We start from the raw sequence: 16,852 nt of genomic DNA on the forward strand, positions 1-16,852 counted from the left end.
TTCAGTGACATCAGATGGCGACAGATCTTGAAACATAATAGCAGACACTTTTACCACATGCTGTCCATTATGTTCAGCTGTTTCAAATCGGCACTAGGGGAATTTGGCATGTTGGGTGTCTCAATTTGAAGAACCAATAAAGAGCACAAAATGAGCCAGAAGAAAAGTAAAGTAGAAGCCTTCTAAAACTGCATTTATTATTAGTGACATGCAGCAGCAGCAGTGTTAGAGAAACTTAAAACACTTTCAAACATAAGCCGTAAATTATATATACATATATATATACACATATATACATATACACACACACATATATATATATATATATACACACATACACACACACACATATATATATATATATATATATATATATATATATACACATTATATATACACATATATATACATATATATATATATATATACACATATATATATATATATATATACACATATTATATAAATATATACATATATATATATACACATATACATATATATATATATATATATATATATCTGGTAGAGTAATAGGGTATCATAAAAAATGTAAATTGCCCTTTTAAGTGAGGTAAGCGTTTGATTGTTCTGCATGTTATTCCATTAGGCAAGTGCACAAAGAGATAAACTGGATTTTCCAAGCTCAGTAAAAACAACCAGCACCTGCAACACAATCCAGTCATTTGAACGTGTTCGATAGAGGCCCACATTAAAAAAGACAACAAAGAAGCAATGTAAGGGGGTAAAAAAAACTGAACAGTAAGGGCCTCATGAATAAAGAAAACCTAGTGTTTATCACATCTCAAGTTCCTTTACGTCGGCCACGTCTGGCCCAGAAACTTGCACTTGAACACACCTCAAAGACTACAGACAACAGCCAACTACCACTTATGCTCTGCACCTGCGAGAGAGGAAAAAGAACCCCATACCAGTAGGTGGCAGCAGTCTGTATTTGTCGTTCAATATGGGAAACTGGAAGATCTAGGACTGCCAATATACAAGCCGTTGTTATGATACATACATGAAACAAAGCAGTGTTTGCCAACCATTTTCACTCACCACTTTGCCTCATTCCAGATGGCCATGTCGTTGTGAACATATTCGTCTATTTGAATGATTAGATGAGAGGAAGATAAAAACTAAAATTGGCCGATGGCTGACCTCAACATACAACTCACAATGATGAGTATTATAATTATCTCCAGTAATAAATCCCAGTGTGGAATGATAAACAGCATCCTAGGGGGTCGGAGTCGCAGCTGAAGCATTGGATGTTGAAATGTCTCCATAATCCAGGACTGATTAGAAAGTTGCCTCGATAAGCATCCTTTTACAAATAGGGAATATAGTTTCTCTTTATGATGGGCCCTATTGAATTCATCAAAAGAGAGCTGATGTTTTTTTAGGTTAAAAGAAAGTGTTGCTTTCAAAGATGTTAAAAGCATTTGAGGTTCTTATTTCCCTCCCCATACACACACACACACACACACACACCCGTCCTTCTGCATTTGTGAAGACCCTCCCCTAAACCTGAACTCAGCCTTCAACAAAATGCCCAACTCCAACCCTTACCGTAGCGTTTGAAGAAGTGAGGACTGGCGACAATGTCCTCACTTTACAAAAATGTCCTCACTCTGCTGGGTAAAAACTTGTTTGGGTCCTCACTATGTAGCAAGAACATGAATACATACACAAAGAATTTTGATATTGCTCATTTTTTTTTTTTTCAATCTGTTAATTTATCAGTATCTATTCATGAAAAATCAAAGTATGACAGGTAAAAATAAATATAAATATCATTATGTGAAAACCTGAAGAAACCTGCACAAACACTCTGTAGCTTCACCGCTTGTTTTGTCTTAATTACTTGAAGGGATTCTTGCTGATCTGCAGCATAATCAGCTGCGTTTGTTCTCCCTACCCATTTTTCTTCTCACACTCTATTAACAGCAGCCATTTTTTTAAATAGTGCTTGCAACGAGAGGACCCTGTTTGGCTGAATTCTTGCAGCAGGAAATAGAACATCTTTTGATGCCTGTGAACATGAAACGTGGGTAAACTTATATTAAAATGACCAAAACTACAAAGTTAGTAATCTTGAGAAACCAGCAAGAGTAAGCTTTATTTTGAAAAAAAATAAAAAAATCCAACTGAAAAAACCTGGGCAGTGTTGTCAACTCTTGTAACAAGCAGCACTTAGTTGGTCAATCTGGCAAACAAGTCACCAAGTCTGCAACACCAACAGCCCTTCTTGTCAGACCTTGCTGAGTTTCAGCTCATTGTTTACCTGTCCGGTCACAACTTCACTGCTTTGGTTCACTCCCACTGCTCTCAATACGTTAACAGCGGGCCGCAGCACTGTAAGCCTGCACTATCTGCTCAGCACCAAGTGTCAGACAGACACACTTAGCCAGATATATTTGCCCCAGGAGTCCAGGAGTTGGCAGAGACCAGAAACGGAGCTAAAAGAGAGTAAATATGAGAGTGCTAATTATCGGGTTGACCAAAAAATGACCCAAAATGTTTTGTATTTTCTGGATGTGTAAAAAGCAACCGTTTGCAAAAAAGTTCAAACAACCCCTTTTCACTTCCAACTCCACTGAAGCTTGGTCAGTGCCCCTCTGTGTTTGATACCAACACACAGAGGCAACCTTTAGAGCCTGTATGCTACCTTGCCTAACTACGTAGCTTTATTGTTTTTAGTTTTAAGTTTATTTTGAAAGAGACGCTCTGCATGTTAAGAGCGGGAACTGACACAGCGTCCCAGACACATCCAAAACTGATACTAAAGGGGTACTTAAGCGTCATAGTTTGAAGCGTAGGGCCATTGTTCAAGCTGTCGGTGTTTCACCATTTGGGTGTGAGAATGTCCTGGTTTGACTTCATAGGTGATATGCCAATGATCTGTTTGTAATTTGTTTTTGCTGCCCTCAAATGGCCAAAAAAGCTATTGCAGTTATTGCAGGTTATACAAAATGATTCATGACGTTCACTCAGTATCCCTTGTAAATCTCATGATCAAGAACAATGACTTGAGATATGTCAAATATGCAAGCTGAAGGGCTTAAAATACAGTAAGTACAGAATTTGTTGATCCCAAATCCATGGACACATGCTACATGAAGGACAATATTTATATTCAGGGAATTCATTCATTGTCATCTCTCGAAAACTAGAGTAAAACATACTTTGGTATATCTGGAAACAAAGATACTTTAAAACAAGACATAATACAGATTAGTCATATTTAGCTGGCTCAGTAAATAAGGCCAATATATTTTGTAAGTTGTGAGCCAATATTAAGAGCAGGCTTGCAATGATATGACATTGAAAATAGAGCTGACAACAGCTCATTTTGCAACAAGCCACAGGGCAGCAGCGCCGACAAAGACTAAATGAGTTTCATCAAAACGCAAAGGGAGCCGTTTGAAGTTGCAGTCACACAACTGGGACAAAGCAGCAACATCCAAGCAAATACTAACAAACCTTATAATGAGGTTTTGTTATGCTGCATGACCGTGAACAGCATAAATACAACAAATGTTCACTGTTTGAATGTGATATTTGTGCTGGTTCCTAAAACATAATCGGGATCATGTCAATTGCAATAAGTTATAATGATTAACAATAACTCCATAACGTTTTTATGTTGTAATTGCCCTTTTTGGAACCCGTTGTTAACTTTGACAGGAGCTTTGATTAAGATTTGACAAATCCTTTGGCAACATTTTACTAGTTTGCTACAGAGCTAACCCGCTATGTTAAAATTTAGATAACCAAGCATAGTAAATATGCCAAACACAAATATGAAAGCAAGCGCTACTTCTCAAAGGACTCTTTTTTTTCTTCTGTGAATTAATATTTCTTTTTCGATTGCTACTGGACCACAGGATGAGATCTAGAACAGGATTAAAGAGGAGAAAGGTTTGCAGGGCTGGGGAGTCCAGTGAGACTTCTAAAATCTATTCATGAAACCTGTCAGTTTGTTTGCTGGGTTTTGATTTAGACCAGAGGTCTTCAACAAGGGGTCCGCGGCCCCTAGGAGGTCCGCGGAGGTACTGCAGGGGGTCCGCATCATTTTTGGTTGATTAGACATTTTTTTTAATTTTTTTCCCCAAACACGAATCTGTCCATCATTTTAATGGTTCAGTATTGTATGCAAGATAACAGGTATGTTTATAAAAGGCAGTGGCACGGCCTCCCTACTCACTGTACCTTGCACATGCTTAAAATAAAAACATGAATATATGAACCTGTGTATTATTTGAAAAGCTTAGTATTGAATGCACAATAAAGAGGTATACACGGCACTAGACCCAGTTTAATATAAAACACAATTTTATACAATATATATAGTCGGGGGTCCCTGCTCCATCTCTCTATCAGTTTGGGGGTCCTTGGCCTGAAAAACGTTGAAGACCCCTGATTTAGACCAACGGTACAAAGCAACTTTGACGGGCCGTGATCAACTCCCCACGGAGACAAAGTAACTTTGTCTGTTTGCCTAAAGGATATCAAATGATAGGGCAAATAATTGACCTTGAAATTAGTTTCCATCCAGGCTCCAATAGTTTTCTGGCTCATACAATGTTGAAATTATAAGTAAACCTCTTCCATGCTGTGAGAGCAGTAGGAAAGTCAGACTCACGGTGCTAACGCAGGTGTTTTCACTTATTGGCTAATCAAACCTCTTCTCGGGACTGTGTGGGTGTGTACAAACTGTGCTTGACGATAATCTGACTCTCCTGTTGGTTTTGTTTCATCTGCCAGAGTGGAAAAACTTGTACCTTCATGATGTTTAACAAAAATAACAACACGAATGAAGTTTGGTGACTTTAGCAAACTTATCTCGACCCGACTTCAAACAGAATAACCGAGAACACATGCGGTGTGTTTCTGTTTCTCTGGTAAAATAGAATTGATATTGGGTTCAGTGTTTCCTTTTAGATGAATGCATTTTGTTTTAAAATGGTTTTGTCTGGCTGCTGAACTGAATTCTTTCGTGTGATGAAGGTTCACTAAATAAGTTTCGTATGTGTCTGACACAATTGCAACCCACAAAGCTCATTGTTTTTAATTAACGTCATGATTTTTGTTCATTATTGTCTCTTTTACTGACTCTTCAAGATGTGTCAAATAATCTGCTTTTTATGATACTTGAGCTGGGTTGCACCAACAAGGATGGCGTTTTTAAATTCATGGTTGAACTAACTCGAATCTCAAATTAAATTCAGCCTTGATCAAAGTATTCTTCATGTACTTCTAAACTCAAACTTCTTGGAAGAATGAGAACAAATTTAGATTCATGAGATGATAGAATTATGGTTTGGTTTATGAAACAGATTGTATTGATACTTAAAATGTAATAATAATACTGCTGGATTGAATGCCATGAAGTGTCTTTGCAGCACAAGGCTTCTTTGCATTTTGAGTCAATATCAAAACCTTTCAATACATTTCAACACAAAAGATCTTTTTTCTGCAATGTGCAAATATGGTGGTGAATGGAGCGGCCAAACAGTCTTTTATTTTTTGGTTTTTATCTCAAGTCAGTGACTTGGATCATTTGCTTGCTGAGTCATTGACAAAGGTAGTTATCAGCAATGTGACACGGCCATTAACACAGTGGCAGTCTGGGCTTACTGACCAGCTGAAACCTTTCAAGATCTCTTTTCCTCCATTAAGCATTGGAAAGAGGATCCGGCAATGCTGAGCTTTAATGGCTTAAGGCTCCCTGTGAAATCACAACGGGGGAGAACTTCACTCATCACACCATCAGCCAGGAAGTACCTGAGAGACGGAAATCATCTTCACCTTGTATTCACCTCTCACTGGGCTCATAATTGCAGGAGATGGGTATGTTCAGGGTCTGGACACCATTACCATATACCCATGGACGATGATTGATGACCCAGTGGGAACAAACAGCCAGCGCCGGCTCTCAAACTGCGTCCGTAAGCTCATATGCCACCAAACACAGGAGCATACAGAGTGCTTTTTTGCAAGACCTTGTTTTGCACTTCAAAAAGTTAAAAGAAAAAGTGCAAGTGTAATTTTGAAATGTGTGTTCGCTTGTATGCGCACATTGGTGTGTTGCTGCATGTACTGTACATGTAATAGGGTGTATAGTGGCAGTTCTGTGTGCAATCATTACCATCATGTCACTGGGATTAGATTCATTACCCTAAGTGTGACCATCAATAACACTAATGTGTCTGTTTCCTGAATGCGATACCTTTTATTTGATGACGACATTGCATGACTGAATTAGCGCTGGTAATCAATCACAGGTCAATCTGTAGTGAATGTAACAGCAGTACTGGGGACAGCAGGATCACTATATGTGTGTTTATGCAGCCAGCTCTTTCACAATGGCGCATGAATGACAAAACAATTTGCCATTCTTGGTTTTTGCGTGTCATTTTACGCCATGTAGTCTTATGTTGTTTGCTCTTTACTTAGTTGACGTACTTATGTTACGCCCAACCATGTTTTTCTTTGAATTCACAACGTTAACCACGGGTTTACTGCAATTGCAGCGGAGTGACGCGCTGGACTACCCAAGTGACAGAAAGTGACGCCAACGGTCCTGACCAAGTGTCATGATGTCACGAGTTGGGATGAGAAATGATGCTGATTAATCACCCAGAGTTCACTTTAAAGATGTGGAAAGCGTCCTGCTAAATGGCCATCTGAAGAAAAGAAGCAATCAGCAAAGTTCCTTTTTTTTGTCAAAATTGTCTGTATGCTAACTCACTGAATTCTGTTTGATGAAATGGATTCCTGAGATGGAACATGCTGTTACATTCCATTGACAAAAATGAATTTGCAAACATGAATGGGTTTGATAATATGTGATATACTCATGTAACATTCACATTTCCTTAGTTTATGTACTTATTTCAATCCCAACCATGATGTTTTTACAAAGAGTAACCAAGTGGTTTTGTTGCCTAAACTGAACTGCAGCCTTTTCACGGTAACGACGTGGCGTTAACTATTACGCAAAAAGCCTACAATGCGTTCTCATGACACACGGGATGTCTCCTTCAAATGTTGTGCTGTACACCTTCTCATGAAATCAGGTATGTTTATGTGTGCCATGGTCTGTGAGGAGCTTGTATCCACATTCATCTTCTTCACACAACACTGGATGTCTGTGGGAAGCCTTGAGATCAAGGATTCTGCTGTTGGTATGCAACTTTTGAAATCCTGTTTACAGAGCATTTGTCCTGGAATGTTGAAGAAAACATTATAACTGAGTAGGTTTGTGTGCTGATATCTAAAAGAAAAAACGCTGTCAGCAACATGCAACACTGTTTCTCTTCCTCTGTAAACAACAGGGATCTGTTGGAAGGCAGGTCCCTAGTGGACGAGCAGCAAGGCCTCATCTACAGCAACTCACCGATGGGGCTGGTTTCCCTCCTTTTGCAGTGCAGACGAGAGTGAAATTCTGCGCTTGGTATCGACTGAATGGGGCTGGAGTGTTCTCTGCCACCACTGATATGTTGTTTGGAGGCGCTGTGGAGGACAGGAAGAAAGCGTTGAGAATATAATCCCACAACATTTGATTGACTAGAAAATGCAACAGATATTCTTAAACTGTTAGAAAACATCCGCTCTCCCTTGCTCAGTGCAATCCAGGAGTTATTTTTGTGATAAAGGGTCTTGGGGGGGTTGAACATGTAGGCGGAGGCAGCACTGACAGCCGAGAAAGAGCGAGGAAGTGAGGGCGGAGAAAGCGCAATGCTGCTGTGCCCAGATGTTACAGATGAAACAGACTGAAAACAAATCTGCAGACCTGCTTTGTCTAGCGCAAGAACCCGCTGAGAGAATCTTCACTTGAAATGGTGACTGAATGGGTCGGGACAATATGTTCACAACTCCCCGGGCTCATGCGAGTCGGATGAGGCTGATAAGGTAGAAAATCTCACACATATCGAATCACTAACCCTCCGCCTGAATCTCACTTGGGATTCCAGCTCGTCTGCCATGGCAGTGTAAAGGGGAAAACATGTGAGCAAGACTTTACAGAGGAGGAGGTAATGAATGGAAATCTCACACATCCCCCGGAAAATCAGCTGTTCAACATGCAGTCCTGCCCGAGTCCTTGCATGGTGGCTTAAATACGAATATGAATACTCAAGAGGCCATATTGTGGCTGTTTTCGGGCAAAATATCATCAAGCACGTTCTTAAGTGACGACACTGCAGCAGATGATGCCCAGCTGCACGAGGATCTCTCGCATTTTGATGAGGACTGCTGAGTATCAAAGGCACTTTCTCACCAGCTGAAGAGGCTGTGAGATGCAGTTGCTCATGTTTTCTATACATCGACATGCATTCCCTTTGTGAGGCCTTTTCATGCAGCATCATGCATAGGCAGTGAATAGTGTGGCGCTTTATTTTCCTTCAGATTCTGCAGTGACGTTTTTTTTTTTAAGAATACTTCAATTGGCCCAAGATCTATTTTAGAACGAGAGGCTTTTTGTGTGAAATCCGTCGAGGACTACGTGAGTTGAGAGACAAATTCTCTTCTGAGGTTACAATTGTTGAATCCATGAGTCATGCTTTGAGGCAAACACGGTGAGGCAACAGAAAGGTCACGCAGGGAGCAGTGTCGTTTTCATGTGTCACTTAAATCTATCAAGCGGTTTTAAACAGACATGCCGCCGGAAAATTAATTGATTTAAGGTGGGGGATGGTGGGGATTTAGCTGCTTTGTTAGTCGGCGTGCCTATGTGTTTCCACACCACTTAATTGCTTATTGATGGGATTCATATGGTAGTAAATTAACCTTTGAACACCCCATTAGCTTACTGACAAGCCTGCCTCAACCTGGCATATGATAAGCTGTCAGAGGTGTCTTTTCCTGAACAATCATTCACAAGTACCCGACACAGAAGCCGTGTCAAGTGGTGAAGTGCTCTCCAGCGCAGTGAAATTGCTCCAGTATGCAGAGCATATAATCAGACAATAAAAAGAAAAACAATCCAACTTTATATATTCATGATATTGATCGCTCTGTTCCATAAAACAGCATCATACTCTAGAGTGCGATGCTCTTTTTATGGAACAGAGCTTGCATGCAGTCCAGTAAATATATATCGCGAGCACCATCGTGAATTTTTGGTCTTCAAAGTGCTCCAAGTGCTGCGATACTATGTCGATAAAAATTATGATTCATTTTCACAATATTAGCAGCTGTAAACGCAAAGAGATCAATCGAGTTTTTTGCAGCTATCGGCAGGGCGTTTTAACACACTAAACCACACACATTTAATTTAGACAAAGATAATCTCATGGAATTCAATTTTATTCGATTAAAAGTTATTGTCAATTTGCAAGTTTCCACTTGACTGATAAGAATTGATAATCCCCTGACAAGTAGGTCTACAAAGCTCTAATTAGGAGATGCTTTGCTTTGTTAAAATAGAATCACTAACACCACCTTCTGGTTCACGTTAGTTCAGGAGAGAGGTGTATTGATCGGGCTTTCTGCCCTGTGGGTGGACGGTCTGGGAGTCAAAGCCAAAGACAGTAATCGAGCTTGGTGAAATATTTGACATGATTAAAAACAAGACCCGCTGTGCACAGCACGCTATTTGCAACCACAACAACCCTGTATAGGATTAAGATGGTTGTCTGGGATGATGGAGTCTAAGCCTTTCATACCTCATTTAATTGCAGCTCTCACTTCGCCCACTTGTTAAAAGGTTGAGCAAAATGTCCTGTTTTTTTTGTGCTGCAGTTCTTTGTTTTAAGCTGTCTGTCGGGTGTGTTAAATGGGGGCGTCTGCCTCTCAGTGCAAACACGTACCGAGGCCTAAATAGCAATCATTTACAAGATATATTTACATGTCCCTCTTGACAGGGTTACTGCGGAGTATGTTGAGGCAGATGTAGGTTGGATATAGAGCTACTACAAAACAGTTGGAGAGAAAAAAAGAGACACAACAGCTAAACAATCTGTAGAGGTTTTGGGAGGAAGACATCAAAAGCAAAGAAACTTTTTTCTGAAAAAAATGTCAATATATTTGACATTCTGATGGAGGTTTCTTTTAAAACTCAAAAGATTCAAGAACAGATACAACATATTTCGCAGCATCTCTCCCTTTCCTCTACATAATGACAGCTGCACAGTGTACAGGCAAAGGTGTTCCCGCTCTGTGTGACTGCATTCAGATTGCCGCACAGAATTTTTTCCTCAGAATTGATTGCAATCTTGTGGGCTGTGTATACTGTTGGTTTAATGCTTAAGCGAGAAGAAAGGCTTTCATGTCACTTAAACCACTATGTCCAAATCTGGTGATTTCCATGTTTTCACTTTACTTTTAGGATTACATCTACCTCTTTAGGTTGACTAGTTTTACCAACATCATGGGCTCATGGAACTCTTTCAAAAGGCTTTATAATAAAGCCCAATCAAGCTAAAACTTCCCGAAACTTGTCGAACAATTTGTTCAAAAAGACAGAAAACGGAAATACCATTGCTTAGCTCTGCCAAACTTGTCGTATATATACTGCTGGCTGAATACAGATCTGTAAACTTAAAAGCAGTACACTGCAAATGGGTGGAAAAAAATCAGGCCTGCATCCACACGAGCCATTTCCTTCTTTTTTCCAATGCTCAGAGTTCAGTTCGCACACCGTTGAAAAACAGCATTTATTTAATTTAGTCCTAGTAGTGCCGTGCCAGTTACTTCAATAATGATCTCTTCTTCCATCTCTCGTTTGCTTCTTCATGATCTATGTCCTCAAGCGCCGTCATCCTGCAGTCTTTCCAAAAATAAAAAATAAAATAAGAAAAGGAGAAAAAAGAAATGGGATTGTGCAGAACAGGAGCATGTTTAATGCTCCCATGAGACTGCTTTACCATGCCTCATAATTAAGGGATTTAGAGCTCTGGAGACAGCTGGACTCACAAGAAACACTCTCAACATCCCCTTGTGCTAAGCACCCTGGCCTCGAGTCCCTGTCTCTGGGGGTTTATTTATAGTGGATGGAGGTGGTGTGTGTGTGTGGAGAGGATGGCAACCTTTCCTGACAGTAATTCAGTGATAAATATTTGATGAAGCTGTACTTATTTTTTTGTATTGTAAGCCCAGGAGTCCTAAAGTAAACAATATAAATTGAACAATTCACGTCTCAGTGTAATCTTATAGAAATCACTGGATTACTTAATTGACAAATAGTTTTTCTTTTCCTTCTGACAGCTGAGGAACCGCGTCCACAACAATAACTAACCTTATGACATTCTCCACTTTGTGCAATTCATTTGCTCGTCAATATGTCTTTTAGAACTGTTGTTTTAGTCATAAATACTGTCCACAAAGTGCGACTATTATGCGCCGACAAAGCGAGAGACCGCTCGACCCACTGAGAATCAGTTTCCTGTATGTGTGTCACATGGGTTTCGCCACTGCCCCGCCCCTTTAGGAGACTAGTAAGGTCTATTAACTCCAATGGGAGAAGTGAACGTGAACGCAGAATATGACCCGATTCTTTAGCTCCATAGTCACGACAGTTGAACCCATCTTTCACAAGCCACATATCTTTGAACATCAAGTCACGGAAATGGCATCTTTCAGACAGTCAAATCCAGAGAAAATCAACAAAAATTTACCTTTTTTCGACCTCAAATTATCGCGAGACCTGGCAACAAACATTCCAGTAATCTCATAAATGAAACTGTAGGTTCTGTTATGAATGGCTCAGTACCTACAGGTGAAAGCTGGCATACTGAAGCAGCTGCTAATCTTTGTCCCAAAATTGCATTCAGAAAAGGAATATTCGTGCAAGGTGCCAAGGTTTTCATTTCAGACAGCTCTCGATGGTCTGCTCTTGCTGCTTTTCTTTTTGTTTGCTGCTTATGTAGCATTTATGCACGACTTGTGCTCGAGTCACCAACTATCCAATGTGGGTGTGCGCCATTTAGTCACAGACTAACATTAGTTCATTCAAACACCCATTTCCTTTAGCATTTGTAAGGATGGCAATTTATTTGGATTTGTTTTCACAATTAAAAAAAGGCACGATTTGACTTCTCTGTAGAAAGTACAGTGAATACAGCGGGGCCAATAGCGCCGCATATCCCCATGCATTGTGTATACACGGTCGTATCTCAGACTGCAAGAGGACCTTGACAAGTGTCCTTCATTCATATGCAAAACATGTTCACGTCTGAAAGTGGAGAGGTTCTTCAGGCTTGAAATAATAGTGTGGACAGAAAGACGTGGACCCAAAGGAACATGCAAAAAATATTTCCCTCCTCTTAGTGCCAGAGTGATAATATGACACGGTGTCTCTGATGTGCAACAAAAGCCGAGAACACAGATGGAAGGGAGAGGAAATACTGGCAACTGTAGGGGACTGTAGCAGGACATTATTAACCCTTCTCAGACACAGAGGAGCTTGAACCTGTTTACACCAGCTGAAGGCTGACATGTGAGGGCCTGTTTTCCCTTTGCTTTCATTTTTTTCCATACACAGTACAAGTCATTGCCTTGCCTAAATGGCACTCCTTCAATGTCACATTAAGGCAAATTCATGTACATTTAGTCTCCCGTTAAATTACGTGTTCAGAGTACGAACAAACCCTTTGTCTCGGGAAGGATATTGGAAACTTCAGAGTAAAGGCTGCATACTACTCAGCTGCTCTTTACGCAAATGAGTCCTAAACACAAAAGGTAAGAGGTCACACGTGAAGAGTGGAGACAGACATGCCACATTACTGCAAATTAACCAACTGTCAATTTAATTGACTCTTTCACCTCATCGCCACCCCAGTGGAGTCTGGAATGGACGTTAATTGGACCCTTCCCGAGGCCACTTCTATGATCTCAACTTTACTCGTGGGCTTGAGGATATGATTCTGGCAACCAAAAAAATCAAAACAAATTTCAGACTGCCAGCTCTTGGCAATGACACAACATATGCCCCACTGCTGCTTGATTTCTGCTCCAAGACTAAGTTCCTCCCTAAGGTGTGTGTGTGTGAATTCAAGACATGCACCATGTAAAACGGACAGCCATGACTGACCACATCTTTAAGTCATTTAGCATGCAGTAAGAACGTCTTTCTCCGTAATTTTACGACGTGTATGTAATGCGATGAAAACACATATGTGTGAGTATGTTACGCTCAGAGCAAGTGACATAGTATAAAAACTATGATAGATGGGAGGGGGCGGTGGATGAGTCAAAACAAACACAGGACTTTCATTACGGTGTTCGCGAGCGATGTTCGTGTCCCAAAGTGTTCTGAAGTTGCGTTTTGTAATGTTTGTGTCGTGTTTTTTTCCATTACATTGTTTTTGCTATACCGTGATTTTTTCCCCAAACCTGAGTAGACGGTTGAACCTAAAATGCGTTATCATAGCTATAACTATCAGTGCTATTTATACAACTCCCCATGAGATCAGGCAGGAAACAGGACTTCTTTCTCCTGAAGGGGAGAAACATGCATTCCACACTGAGTTCAGCTGAGTGAAACACAAACTGACAGTGCTTTTATCCCTTATTCTGAGAAGTCACCCAGTTGGATGGGCGTTGATTGTGGCAGTAGGGGAGAAGGAAGGCAGCATGAAGAATAATCAAAGTTAAGTCCTCTCAAGAGGGAAGAAAAGACATGTTGAAATGAGCGCTGGCACGTGTACCCAGTCTCTAAATCTGATCCCTTTATTCCCCGGCACAAGCACCACGGCGAGATAAGACACTGAAATGCTTTTTTAATCACTTTTCTTTTGTGCCTTTAGCATTTGCATTTACACCCCACCCTGTTAATTTGCATGGATTATTACGGTGCTGTCAGCTCGTATCACATCCTCCCCGCCCCAGCGCACCAGCCAGCGGTAGCGGGTTGCAGAGAGAGGGAGACTCTTGTGGCTGTCAGGAGGAGGAAGGGGATGAAACGCAGAGACAAAAGCTTGTGTCACACTGAAACAAGTGTCCCAGTTCTGAAGCCCATTAATCATACAGATGTTGTTGAAAACACAGCGAACACATAAACCACACGACTGTCTGTGCGTTCAGGAGAGTGAGAAACGCGTTTGAGCGTTCTTGTCCATGGAAACATATGGATTCATTGATGCATTACTGAGCAATAGCAGCTGTCTAGCCAGTGACCGTCTCTCAAGTGGACAGAATACTGTGGTCTACCTCGCAGAGACATGCACCACCCACACACACCTATTACACAACGCTGTTCAGAGCGCTGGGTATATTTTTCGTTGAAAAATAAAAAGGAAAATTGCACACATAAAGAAAAAACACCTCACAATCTAAAGAGAGTGATTTGGGAGCTTAGGTACAATTGTGCTTTCCTCTGTCGCTCTGTTCCCATACGATAGTAAATTCGATATGTCTTGGCTGTATATGTCTTTCCCCAGTCTGTCCCCGGGCTGCTGCTCTGTGAGGGTGAACTATAGGCTCGGACTTACAGCTTTGTGTTCATAATGAGGACAGAGGAGTGGATTTTGCCAGCACAGTTTGAAGGCTTGGTTGAGGCAGGACATAAGGGAAAGCTCTTTCCTTTGTCTTCCAAATAGCAGACAGTGGCAGATGGGACTTACCCTGTACCCTGCCCGGCATCAATTATGCTGTGACTGGCACCCTCATCCCTAAAGTTAATGTTTTACTTAAGGTCAGAGGTGTAGGGTTGGCAATCTGTTCCAATTTGGCCCCTTTTCCTCTAGCACTCTCCAGCCACCACCACCCCCTCCCTCCCTTGGCAGCTTGGTAATTCACAAGGCATTAAAATGCACGCACCTTTAAGGTCCTTTAAGGTCCCTAAGCCTCGGGCGTCACGGACACATTCCTTGATCAATATGGCTCTGACGCATGGTTGTGATGTCCCCCCCCCCCCCCCCCCCTCATTTTTACGACACCAAATTTACAGAGCAAGAGGGTAAAATGAGGCTGTAAAGTTATATGAGGCCAAAGAGAGTCACTTGAGATCGTGAAGTATCCATCTTTCAATTCTCAGTCCTGGCCCCAGCCCATGTGAACAATCCCCAAAGAAGTCTTTGTGAAAATCTACATCAAATGCCTGCGACTGGACGGCCACAGGCTCCACAAATGTCGATATAGTATACAAAGCATTCAGGGCCGGGGAGGACAATTCATATTTCAAGCTGACATGCAGGGGTTGTTGATGGAGCAGCTATGACCAAGACAAATGGGTGACCATGTATCAAGGGTTTCTCTTTTCAAAATGGAGAAAAGAACGAACACAATGACTTCTATTACTTCGACATGTTTAACCTGTTCTGAGCACTGGTTTATGTATATTTCTAAGCTAAGAAACCTTGAACTTATCATGAGTTGTCAGATAAAATACATAAATACTATCTGTTCCTTGTGTTCCATGGTGTGAAATAGTATACTGATGACATATTAAGACATTATCACATCCATAACGCTTTGAGATCATTTTAAAAAGCCCTGCAGTTTTATTGCACAATTCCGAGATCTGCCTGCTGTTTTGGTGGAAATGCATTTGATCCAAGACTGCATTTTAGCTCCGAACTCATTTGTGAGAATCTTCTTGCGATTCAGAAAAATCTGTGACAAATACTAAAATTGCCATCACTGTGGCACACATCACAAAAGCAATCATTTCCTTAGCTATTAAACACATCTCAGACCCATCAATAATTGATGTGTGAATACTTTATCTCATGTCTTTTTTTCCTCTTACTTCGTATCACACCTACATGAAGAAATCTGTCTGCAATTAAGTGGATTAATATATGAATACCGGTACGTTGGTAAAAAGAGGTACACACAACATAAAAAACTAAAATGTGAAAACCGAGGTTTGACAATAAAGAAACGTAGAATACAGTTCATATAATAGTATTGTAACCTGCTTGTGAGCATATAGATCCTTTACAAGTGGGTAGTCAAATGAATAGACCCTCCCGATCTCACAAAGAGTCATTCATTTGGGCATTTTATTGAAACGCTGCCAGTTATCTTTAAATGTGTGGGAAAGGTTGTGTGTGTGTGTGATGGATGGATTTTCAAGGTGAAAGCAGTCACTGAACATTATCCGGATCTCTGACGGCACACTTCATGAAAATTACACCGATTTTGATCTTGTGAGGAGAGTTGACGGTGATTTTCTAAAGTGTAAAAACCTCAAATACTCATTGTCACAGCAGTTTTGAAGCACACGTGAAGTTCAAAACATATTTTTGAACATAATCTGTTTCTTCTCGTGTTTAGATCTTGAGATATGATTTTGAGGGTTTCGTTGACGTGTTCAAAAAAGCAATTTGGAATCTGCTGCTGTATTAGTATGTTCTCAATCTCACAGCATATAGAATTATTAAAGTACTCACGCCTAAACTGTACCAACGCTTCCTTTAAAATGTTGATGCTATGTTTGCCTCTCTTGAATAGTAGGCAGTATTGTGAACAACAGCAATAATGGGAACTCTGAGATGACATGTGACAGTCATTTAGTCACTTGTAGTGATGGGCAATCTTGGGTGCTTCTTGCACGTTCTTACATGATAAACTGCAAAAAAGAAAACGGAGACAAAAAATGTGGTTTATCTTATTCAGCTGTACATAAATCGGTTGCCAACCTTAATCAATCATGTCATAGAAATGTATATTGTTGTGATTCTGTCATATGTAAATGGATATGCAGCGACTTGAAGGGAACTTATTGTATTATAATATACATGTTTTCTTGTTTTAATTATTGTTTAAAACATGTCTATATTCCGAATATATCGGTATTCATCCAGTGTCTGAAACCATAGACTGTAAATAAGAGGACGGAGTCCTTGTGACATCATCCACTGGTTTGTGGACGGCTTTTTTTGAGTTTTGGCCGTCT

The 16,852-nt window shown here is 40.6% G+C and overlaps 1 protein-coding gene across 1 annotated transcript in view; it reads right to left on the reverse strand.

The window, feature by feature from the left end:
* Nucleotides 1-16,852, reverse strand: part of igsf21a (immunoglobin superfamily, member 21a) — a gene marked incomplete at its 5' end in the record, with an annotated part of 183,815 nt that overhangs the window by 23,996 nt on the left and 142,967 nt on the right. Inside the window, one exon of the mRNA XM_079266188.1 lies at nt 7,409-7,524. Within this exon, the coding sequence (XP_079122314.1) occupies nt 7,409-7,524 (116 nt within the window). The remainder of the gene's footprint in view (nt 1-7,408; nt 7,525-16,852) is intronic.

Source organism: Melanostigma gelatinosum, assembly GCF_949748355.1.
Source record: "Melanostigma gelatinosum genome assembly, chromosome: 3".
Classification (NCBI taxonomy): Eukaryota; Metazoa; Chordata; class Actinopteri; order Perciformes; family Zoarcidae; genus Melanostigma; species Melanostigma gelatinosum.